We start from the raw sequence: 11,236 nt of genomic DNA on the forward strand, positions 1-11,236 counted from the left end.
CTTCCTTTCTGATAAGCTGACAACATAGGGAGGGATTAAAGGTTTAGAATTGAAGAGCCATTTTGTGCCTGTGCTTCCATTTCTCCTCCCGTGAAATCAGAGTAAATGTATTGACTTTTTCTGTAGGATGTTTTGAGCTTTACTGATGAAATGGGTTTTATCAGAGCTTGGTTCTATTATGTATGTCTTGCAGTTTGAGCAAACATGCTGAGCAGCTGAACTGCTGTGGCTCCCAGAGTGCTGCCTCTGCTTCTTCACAAGGAGTTGAAGGGTGATGTGTGTGTCTCAATGTGGATGGCAGCACTGACCTAGCTCAGCACCCTGCCTGAAGAAGCAGGCAGGCACCCTGTGGTCCTCACAGGCTGTATGGATGCAGAGGGGGATCCAGTCTTCAATATCCATGGTGCTGCTATTATTTTCTTTAATTTTTAAAAAATATATTCCATTCTCTGTCTTCTTTCACCATAGTTAGTGACATGATAATTAACCTCTGCATGACTTACACCTTTGTTGGGTGAGATGTAGGCAGCAGCCACTGTTCTGCATGAGGAGTAAAATCCACCCTGGGAAGGCAACTTGCAGCTTTGTTATGCCTCTTGGACAATAGCCTCCCTGTCTGCAATCCTAAAGGATTCTCTACCAGATGTGTATAAATGCAGCTGTGGTTGCTGCAGTTATTATTATTATAATGGCTAAAGGCCCCAGCTGGGAGGAGAAATCTATTCTGGTAGGTGTTGTATGTGTAGTCTCCACCCTGAAGAGCTTTCAGCTTACATAAACAAGCAAGACAAGGCTTGGTAGAAAGGCAGAAATAGTCTTACAATCCTACAGACAGGAGAAAGCACTTAAAAATCACGTGCTATTACATCATTTGGCCAAGGTCACCTAGAAAGTCCATGGCAGAGACTGGAATTTAATTTAGAGTTCCTGAGTCTCCTTGCTTATGGATGAAATTGCTTTGTTCCCAGCTTCTCTCCCCTCATGTGGCTTTCCCCAGTAGTACTGTATACTTTTCTCAAAAACCCATTCCAGGTTGTTTTTAGCAAAAGAGCTGCTCATGGACAGCAACCTCCCTGGGGAGACATCTGCATGGATGCATCCTCTTTTGGACCTTAGGTGGGTAGAGGCAACTCTTACCCACTGATGTGTTGGGTTTTGGCATCCTGTGCTTTTTGTCTCTAGCTGCCTGCTCCGTGCATGTACCCTGCAGGGAATTTTCTCCATGTAAACAGGCAGCAGGGAATGTAAACCTTGCATGGCATTTCCCAGCACACCCTCCTCACCCTATCCACAGTGCTCTGGGAGATGCCTGCTCTCTCCTCTACTGCTCACTCCAGCCCCACTCTGTTCTCCTTCACTTCCAAAAGCTGCCATAAGCTGCTCTTCAGCCCTCTCACCCCTGGTACTTTTCCACCTGTGGGTACCACCAGCCCTGATGCCTTTGCAGCTCCCTTGGTTGTACCCTGCTTGCCCTGCTACCTTGGCCAACTACTGATTCATTTCAGGGTGATTCTTTTTAATTATGTTTCACTTTATGGGGATTTAAGAGACAGAGAGCTACCTGCCAGCCATCCAAATGTGACCAACAAACCACCTTCCTGTGACTAAGCTGCTTTGGATCATGCCCAGGAGCTGACTATGACTGTTCAGCCAGCTAACAAGCAGCACAGCAATGCTGAAACGAGCAGGATAAAAGCGGGGGGGAAAGAGGATACATGCACAGAGCAAAGGTGTTTCCTGTTGCCCTCATGGATTGAGCACAGACTGTGCTGCAAAAGCGGGGTTCAAGCAGATTGGGGTGCACTGAGAAGATGCTCCCAGAGCAGGAGCGATGGAGGTTTGTCCCCTGTCTGGGACAGAGACCCTGACTGGGTATCTGTTCCCCTCCTACCCTCCTGATTCTCCAGTGCAAACATTTGGTTGTGTAACTCAACGCTATCCACCCCACTACAGCACTCTCTGACAGGCCAGCTCTTGGGCTACCAAGGAGCCTTAAGACCTTTATTTTGGGAACAGGAGGGCCAAGGCAGCAAGGAAAGGTATGCCACTGACTTATTCCTGTGGTGAATAACCAGGGATGGAATAAAGAGTTTCACTGTTTTGAGAAATTCTTTGGTTCATATTCCAGCTCTTAGCAGCTTTCTAGTAATGGGCTTCCCAAACCTCTGGTCATCTCCTGACTGTAGTGCTTAGCAAATGGGCCTCTTGGCCTGGCCCCCCAGCACAGCTGGGATGCTCCAAGCATTCACCTGGGATCTTGAGTCTCAACTCCAAACAGATGTTGTTTCTGCTGCCTGGCACTCGCACCCTGAGCATTCCCCTCTGCTCAGGGTGGGGTGGGACATGCAGGGCTGCAGAGGATTGCTGAGGCTGTAGGGTGCTGGTGTGGGCTGGTGGCAGCTAGCCCTGCAGTGGCAGTCACGTCACCTGGTTGTAGGGCAGGGATGGCTGAGCTGCCATCCTGAGCTTCTTGGGGAGGGGGAGGTTGAATGAAGCTGTACACAACCATTGATGGGGAGAACTTGCCCCCTTCCTTTGTAAAGCATCCTCTGCAAGATTGTTTTATGTCTCTGCCTTGTAAGCCAGCTGGCTGGCCTTATGGGTAGCCTGTTGATGACCTGAGCTGAGGTGTGGGATCTCTTCTCCGTCAGCATGCTGGGTGCTGGTGAAATGTCCTGGAATTGGGGACTTGGCAATTAACTATTGAATATGTGTGCTGAGAGGCTGGTCCTCTGTCCCAAGCCAAGGTGCAGGGGTGGGAGGATGCTTTGTGGGCCAGAGGAGGCACTCAGGTCCCCTTGCACAAAAGAGGCTCCAGATATATTATTGATTAGAAATGGGAGCACATTCCTGTAAGGCAGCCTGCCAGTTGCCTTCAGACCAGTTGGCTGAAAGCCAGCCTTTCACTCCATGCTTATTCTTGATGGGTCAGCAGTCCAGTTTTTGGGAAGGCACAGCTGAGAAGGTCGTGGCAGAGCAGATCTCACCTCTGATTTCACAGCTCTTTCTGCAAGGTGAGGAAAGACTTTAATTAGCCCCAGCAAATGATGTTGTTGTAAAGAACCAAAAGATAGAGGCCATTTTCGCCTGCCATGTTGGCCCCATTCCCTTTGTGTGCTGCTGCCGGTCCTGTTGGTGACCTTTGCTGTGTCGGCTGTTTGCCTGCAGACCTGCAAAGCTCATCTGATAACATTGTTGTGGTCGTTGGAAGAGCAGCGGACATTTGAATTAATTTTAAACTGCAGCCTTAGCCTCTGCGAGTAGCTGCAAAGCACTGTGTCGTTGTATTGCTGACTTGCACCTTTTTCCTATCTTTCATTTTGGCTTCTTTTTCTTGCTGAGGGTTAAGGAGCCTGCACTGTCTGCAGGGGATGGCTGTTGGAGAGGGATGAGGGCTGCCCCACAGCATCCCTGCTTATTAGACAGCACAGGGAGAAGCACTGTGGGGAGGAGCAGTGCTTTGAGGAGCCTGCCTTGAAAATGAAACCTTTTTGAGGGATGCTCTGGGTGATTTCCAGAACTTCTCACATCTGTGATAAGTTGTGATTGCCTTTGCTGCAGGGAAAACCCCCAACTTCAAAGGACCTGCCTGGATAGTTCTTACCTCCCCTGGAGTCCTCTGGGCACAGACTGGTTGTGGGAAACAGCCTGTTCACAGTGTGATTTTATTTTATTTCTTTTCTCATGTTTAAAGAAGAGGTTTACCATCAAACCCAGTCTGAAACCTTACTGATGGCAATATTGCCTCTGGTGCCTCATTTGAGATGCATTGGAGGCACTGGATTTCCAGGTTATCTTAAACACTTTCCAGTCCTGCAGATCACAGATAGTGACTGGAAGCCCTGGCTGGCCAGAACTCCTTTCCTGAGTGTCCTTCCTCTTCTAGCAGAAGTAATTAGAGCTGAGACTAAACAATGTTTAGGAAATACTTGGCTATGCAGTGTGGTAGAGATGAAGCTGCACCTGGTCTGCCAGAGGCAGGGCTGGGAATGGGGAGAACAAGCTGGGAGCTGTCTTCTGCGTGGTTCTGACAAGGAGAAACCTGCCTTAGCTGCTCCCTTTTCCCTTCATTTTTAAAATTATTTTTCCTTTACCTCCCATTTTTGAAACAGATTGAATCATCTCTTTAATGGAAGATGAACACAGGCAGAGCATGACCTGGCACCTTCCCAGGGATGCATTCACTGCATCCCTTTGTTTAGCCAGATCCAAGCCCTCCCTTAATGCATCCTTCTTCCTTTCCCTCTCCTGGCCTGCAGGATTCCTATAGAAAGCAAGTAGTCATCGATGGAGAGACCTGTTTGTTAGACATCTTGGACACTGCAGGGCAGGAGGAGTACAGTGCCATGAGAGACCAGTACATGAGAACAGGGGAAGGATTCCTGTGTGTCTTTGCCATCAACAACACCAAGTCCTTTGAAGATATTCACCAGTACAGGTCAGTATCCCGGGAAGGACCCTTTCCCTCTTGCCCTGTGCAAAGGAGAGGCCTTGCTGCTGTACTCTGCTGCCCACCCTTTTAGATCAGGCCCCGTGGTGGAAGCACAGACTGCCAGCAAAGACAATTAGCTCAAGTGGCCATTCCCCAGGGAAGAGACAGAGCAGACGGCTAATGTCAGTGACTCCAATAAAACCCTTCCGAAGGGATTGCTTGTGGCCTTTGGGGACCTGATAATGTAATGTTTAAGTGTTTATGGTGACTAAAGAGAGAGCTGATCCTGTATGACCCCCCTCCCTTCCCTCCCTAATTAGTGGAATTGCTTTGTTAGCACAATCGATCTCAGCGACTTCTGCTGGCCCCAGAGCTGGGAGAGGAGGCTGGGAAGGACAGGGAGAGCTGCTTGCCCTGCTGTCCACTGTCACAATCAGGCTGTGGTCTGCCAGCTGCACACACGTGTGGAGAGACAGTCCTGCCTCACTGGAGCTTGGTTTCAACCAGAGCAAAGATGGAACAGAAGGGGAATCAGGGCTCCAGTGAGCTGATTTGCCCAAGAAGATGTATGGGGAAGCAGTGGCAAAGCACAGACCCTGTCCTAGTACCCATCCGAATTCTCCTCTCTGTTGATGTCTACCCCTGCAGAGCTGAAGAGTCAAGGGGATGATGTAAACACAGCAGGAATCTTCCCTTTTTTACCCTTTGCTACCTTAGGGAGGGATTGCTCTGCTTGTGCCTTTTTCTGAGGCTTGGCTGCCATGGGAGAAACTTGCAGAGGATGCAGGAGATGGCTCTGCCTGCCCCTGCTCTGTCCGCTGCCCAAAAGGAATTGTGTATCTCAGTTCTTCATGGTAAACCAGGGTCCCAGTAATCCTGTTGTTTGGAGGACAGGCACATCCCTTCCTTGCTCCATAGTCAGAAGTGCTGCTTGGAGCTGCTGAGATGTTTCAGTCTCACCCAAAAGGCTGTTCAGTGTAATAGCTGCACAGGTGCACTAATTTGGCTTCTTTTAGCTGAATCAAAGGACAAAGGATGGGATTTTCCTAAAGCACCTGAGGGATCGAGAATCATTAATCCTTTTGCTGGGGCTGGTGCCTGTGAATTGTTTGTAGGATGGCTCGATTTCAAGCCATCATGATGTAAATCACTGGCTTTCATCTCCTTTAGCCTGTGCTCTTTGTGTTTGCACTTTTAGAAGAATATTCCCCAGAGAAATGCTGGCTCTCACTGGTTAGCAACCATTTGGAGGTATCTCTTTTCAGCTAAGTGTAGCCTGTGCACTAAATTTAGTACTTGCATTTGCTGATCAGGATGTTACACAGAACATTTAAATGGCTTTACAGAATATCATGCATATAGTCAGGCTTAATTTCTATGTTCTACTACATTAGAAAAATATTATTGATTCTTTTGTGTCTGATAAATGTCCAGTTGCCTATGGATGGAGATTTGCATTCAGTTAAAATGCAGAAATTGGCATTTTAAATCTTTTATTTGTTAAATTAAAACCACGTTAAATGTTCTGGAGCTATGAGCAGAAAAAAAGTTGTTTTGCATCTGAAGTTAAATGATTTATTAAGCAAAGGAAGTTATTATCTATCAGAAGGGAATTGAATGGATTGTTTGTGGTCATGATGGCCTTCAAGATTTTTAAAAGTGGTAGATCTCATCCTCGCCCACCTAGTTTTAGATCCAATGTTGGAATGAAGAAGTGAGCATTACAGCTTTTTTAGTTCCCAGTTGGTTTCTCAACTTTGAGTGACCTGAACTAAACTGAAAGGGAGCAAATACTGCCTGTGCATCTGCAGAAAAGGTTACAGCTGCCAAAAGCTGCTTTATCAGCTTAGCAAATTCTGTTTGCAGGTGATTTTTTATTTTTTTCTCCCCATCTGGGGGGGATTACTTGATCTAAAATGTTGGAAATAGCACAGGTAACTACTAGAGAATTCATTTTTATTTAACTTAAATTATCTTAAGCTCATGTCTTAATATAGATTGTCATACTTCAAGTTTTTTTTGTAAATAGCTGTATTTAAAGAGCAGAAGTATGTTTGATTTTCATTTCCAGAACTGCCCTAATTGTTTTGCTGTTTACTCACTTGTGTGCTGTAGTAATTTACATTTTCCTGAAAGCTCAAGGAACAGGAACAAGGGGTAGCTGTCAAATCTTAACAAAGAAACTGGTGGGGAGTGTTCTGGAGCTGCCCCTTCACTTCTTCACACCTCCTCCTCTTGCAGAGAGCAGATCAAGAGGGTGAAAGACTCAGATGATGTTCCCATGGTGCTGGTGGGGAATAAATGTGACCTTCCTGCCCGGACAGTGGAGACCCGGCAAGCACAGGACCTGGCCCGGAGCTATGGGATCCCCTACATAGAAACCTCTGCCAAAACCAGACAGGTAGGAGGAGACTTTTAAACAAAATGCTCTTATTCTTTTCTTTCCTCCATTGCTGCCCTGGAGGGGCAGGAATGGGCAGGCACCACCTTACAGACAGATGGGTGTTAGGGCTGGGCTTAGTTGCTTCCTCATGGCTAAATGCTCCCTTAGGGTGTTCCTTCCCCAGTCCAGGCTTGAGCCATCACAGACGTGCATGATCATGCTGTGGCAGCAGTGAAGATGCCTTCTTAGGGCTTTCTCCAAGGCTCTGGAATAACCTCCACAGTCGCTGCAGGTCAGCTAAGCTCAGGTCACTTGGCTAACTTCACCCATGGTCTATTTTGGCAGACCTACAGGCAGAATATACTGGTGCTGAAAAGACCATGTAGAGCTCCCAGAACACAGAGATGGAAATGGAACTCGCACCTTCAGTGGTCTAGTGGTGGCTTTTGTCTTGGGTGGTAGACCTCATTCAGACTGCTGAGAGCTGATGAATCTCAGGGACTTCAGAGCTCCTTTTCCTCATGGTTGCTCAGTCTTGCTCTCCATTTGAGGGCCACACTCAGGTCCTTGTTAGTCTTCCCAGCTTGGTTCTGTACCTTTAACTCTGCAATCTGCACTGCTCGAGAGTGCTAGGGACACCTTGCTGGGGAGCAGAGCCCTCTCCTCTCTCCACTGTGTCTCCTCAGAGCAGGCAGCTGCTTCAAGCTGCGCTTTTTCCCCAGGGCGTTGAGGATGCTTTCTACACCTTGGTGCGGGAGATCCGGCAGCATAAGCTGCGCAAGCTGAATCCCCCGGATGAGAGCGGCCCCGGCTGCATGAACTGTAAATGTGTGGTATCGTGACTATGGTAAGTGGTGGAAGCAGGACTTGGGATGCAGTGGGGGAATGCTGGAAGCAGGGCAGGAGGTGATTGCAGATGTACTAGCCTGCAAACCTGCAGCAGGATCAATTTCAGCAGCAGGTATTTTTTAATTAAATACTTTTAGGATTGAAATAGCATTTTTCTGTCAAAACATAGGTAAGTCAAAATTCCCACTTTCCTGAGGAAGTGTGTGGCAGGAAATGTTTCTTTTTTCCCCTCCTTTTGTGCAACAAAATTCTATACAACTGAATTTTAAAAAAAGGCATGTTTTTTTGTGCTTCTTCCCATGCTGCTGCCCTGAAAGACGAGTTAAGCTGGTGTTGAAGGTGTACAGATCACTGCCTGCTCAGCAGACTGGCTCTAGAACAGTTCAGATGAAGAGGCGGCTGGGTGCATTGCCTCCTAATGCACTCACATAAACTGCCTCATCCTAAAGCTTTAGAGCAGACCTGTCTCACTGTGAAAAGTTCTGTGCTCCTCAGAAGAGTTTTCCCCATTAGATAAATCCCCTGGGATATTTGGAACTGATGCAATGTTGAGAATTAGCCATAAGGGGGCTGTTTGCTTTTATAAATTGTGCGTGCTGGAGCCAGAAACAGTGTTTTTCAGATTGTTTATGTTCACTTGCCTGTTTTTCTTTTTCTTTCCTCGATTTTTTTTTTTTAATTATGAGTTTATTTAAAACACTGCTGGATAGCAGTCAGGGAGAGTTCCTATTATTGTCCCTGCATGTGCTGGCTGGCCTTAAGTGAAAGGCTGGGAATATCTGTCTCCTTCCATGGCATAAATTTAGAGAGGGATAACTAGGCATGAGTCCATGAAGGAGATCTATCTCTAAGGACATCTGGGACTGGGACAAAAGCATGCATGAACATTGCCCTTAATGTCTTTTGGGGAGTCTCCCAAGTACCTGGACTGGCCCATCACCCCTTTAAATAACTGCTGGAGTCTTAAAGAGAAGTGCACTGTATCCAGAGATGGTGAAGGTGGAGATGGACAGCAGGTTTCCTCTGATGGTTTTTGAGCTAGAGGCCATGAGCACAGCAGAGCTCTTCCTCCTGCCCCTGACTCCCAAGGGAAAAAAACCCAACAAAACAGTGCTGGCAGTGGTTGCTTCCTATGAGCAAACACCCACCCCAGAACCCCACCCCTCCACTCCCAGCTGAGGCGTGTGAGGTCAGCTGGGGGCCGAGCTGAATGGTGTGCCCAGCACACTTAGCACTGCTAAGGGATATTTTCCAGATGTTTGTGTCCTCCAGATGTTCAGGAGTATTTCCTCCGGATGGGGATATGAGCTCAAGGCTTGTTTCCTGCTCTGGCTCACAGCTGACGGCATGGGCTTGGCAGGCACTGCTGCTCCCTTACACTGACTGCCAGGAGCCCAACCCTTGTCACAGCCTGGTGGCAGTACCAGCTTGGGCAAGAACGGTCACTTGGAGCTCCTCTCTGTTAAGAAAATGTGCCCTGTGAGTTGCCAGTGTCTTTTTCTGCTCAGGCAGAAACTGGAAACCAGACATGCCAGCTTAGTCTAGCTTCAGAGCCCAAGAGCAAAGAGGGAGGAACATCAAGGCACAAAAGAAGTGAGGCAAAGACATGCTGGGATTTGGGGAGAAGGGTGGGTGCGTGGCCAACAAAATTTGGCTGTGTTTGCCCTGGACTCATTTTGTGGTTCCCATCATCCCTGGAGGAGGATATTGCCAAACAGTGCCCCTTCCCACAAGGAGGTTCAGAAAGAGGCTGAAGGTCTGGTGAGGTGCCCAAAGCTCACCCATCACTTCACTGACTGCAAGACTTGTTCCCTTCAGCAGATGTGCAGGTGCTTTGCTGAGCCAGGCCCACATTTCTAAGACCAGTGTAGCCTTTTGCTTTTGCTCTGTGGGCACTAACAGGGTCATCCCAAAATGGGAGGGGTGAGTACTGGAAACAGCCTTGCTTGTTCTGACAGAGAATGGGTGCTCATGAATGTCCTCTTCTGTTTCAGCTGTCTGGACCGTGTCTTGGTGAGGTTCCCACTGTGCAGTGCGCAAGGAAAGAGGTGAAGCAAAGGAAGAAGCAAACGGATTCAGAGGAGCGTGGAGGGGGGAGAAGAGGAGGAAGAAGAGGACAGGGGGAGCACGAGGCCCTCCAAGGACTATCTCACACTTCATCCAAGGCTGCGGCAAACAACTTTTTTTTTTTATCCCCATCCCCTCATCCCTTGGCCTCCTCCCACCCCGGCAACTGTACAAAGCCACAGATTGAATCACAGTAAATTATTATTTGATCGTCTCAACAAATCACCTTGATGGCTGTGTCCTCCTTCCAGAGGCTGCAGGTGCTGCTGGTGCTCCAGAAGGATCGCTGGTGGGATTGCAGGGAGGAAAGGGTGCTGAGATTTGCTCTCCACAGACCAAGGTCATGGTGTAGATCATGGAGATGATTGAGGTGCGAGAGACAAGCTCTCAGGGCAAGACAGCTTGTCTCTGTCTCCAGCAAGTCTTTGTTTTGTCCTCCCCAGCCCACCTGAAACTCTGCTGGTCCCAAGTTTTGGGAGGGTGGAAGAGTGCAACCAGTTCAAGCCTGTCCTTGGGACTCCCCTTGAGTGCTTTGCTTTCAGCCTAGTCCTTGTGGGATTTGTGGCCTCAGATGCAATGCCTGGAAGGGAAGAAGCATCAGGGAGGAGATTCAAGAGCTGGGTTCAGCTCAGCAGTTTGTTGCTTCCCTGATTCCCTTCCTGACAGCAATTTTGTGGCACAAGACTTCCACCATGTGTTGTCCTCTAGAGGTAGAACTTCTTTGTACCTTCCAGCCCTAGCTATGGCAACACCTGTATAGCATGTACACCTTGGGCTGCTCCAGTATGTACAGGTAAACAAATCCTTGTCTGCTCTGTGCATGGCTTCCTTACTGGTGAGCATGTTGAGAAGGGCTCTCCTGCACTGCAGAAGCTGTCTGGCTGCTCAGTAACTAAGACTAAAGGATTCAGGCTTCCAGTCTTGGGGTTTAGAGTGGGTAAGAGTGTTTTGGATAAGGGCTAATCTCTTTGGAACCCTATCTTTGCTCAGCTCTGTTCCTTTGGGGTTTTTGCCTGAGGTGTGATCTATGTGCCTTTCACTTGCAGCCCCAAGACAAGGCATTGCACTCAGTGCAGTGGGTGGCTTGGTATTCATCATCTTTCCCTCTTCCAAGCTATTGCACAGGCTAATTTAGCTGGCATCCAGAACTAGGAGCATCAAAGGGGGAAGGCGATCCAGCAGAGTGTGGCAGGGAGCTGTTCTGCATGGGCTAGCCCAGGCCTGAAGGTGCTGGATTTGGCAGCCAAGGTTGGTCTGGGTTTGAAGCGGTGAGGGTGGTGTGTGAGTCACATGCCTCATGTGGCAAAATCAGTACAGAAATCCTGGTCACCCCCAGCACAAAGCCACAGTCCACCCAGGCCTTCCCAGCATCCATGCAAGCAACCTCCCATCCCACTCCCCATCCTCTGTTATGCCAGGCAGAAGCAGAATTAAAACAGCGGAATTTAGCTCCCATGCTCCTTGGGGGCACTGTCTTTGCTTTTGGCCTGGGCAAGAGGAGACTT

At 48.4% G+C, this 11,236-nt stretch overlaps 1 protein-coding gene across 3 annotated transcripts in view; it reads left to right on the forward strand.

Annotated features, from left to right (window-relative positions):
* Window positions 1-11,236, forward strand: part of HRAS (HRas proto-oncogene, GTPase) — a 40,595-nt gene extending 29,359 nt beyond the window's left edge. For all 3 annotated transcript variants that reach the window (XM_062494176.1, XM_062494175.1, XM_062494178.1), the window contains 4 exons: window positions 4,260-4,438; window positions 6,674-6,833; window positions 7,538-7,662; window positions 9,659-11,236. In XM_062494176.1, the coding sequence (XP_062350160.1) occupies window positions 4,260-4,438; window positions 6,674-6,833; window positions 7,538-7,657 (459 nt within the window). In that variant the 3' untranslated portion in view covers window positions 7,658-7,662; window positions 9,659-11,236. The remainder of the gene's footprint in view (window positions 1-4,259; window positions 4,439-6,673; window positions 6,834-7,537; window positions 7,663-9,658) is intronic.

Source organism: Cinclus cinclus, chromosome 6, assembly GCF_963662255.1.
Source record: "Cinclus cinclus chromosome 6, bCinCin1.1, whole genome shotgun sequence".
Lineage (NCBI taxonomy): Eukaryota > Metazoa > Chordata > Aves > Passeriformes > Cinclidae > Cinclus > Cinclus cinclus.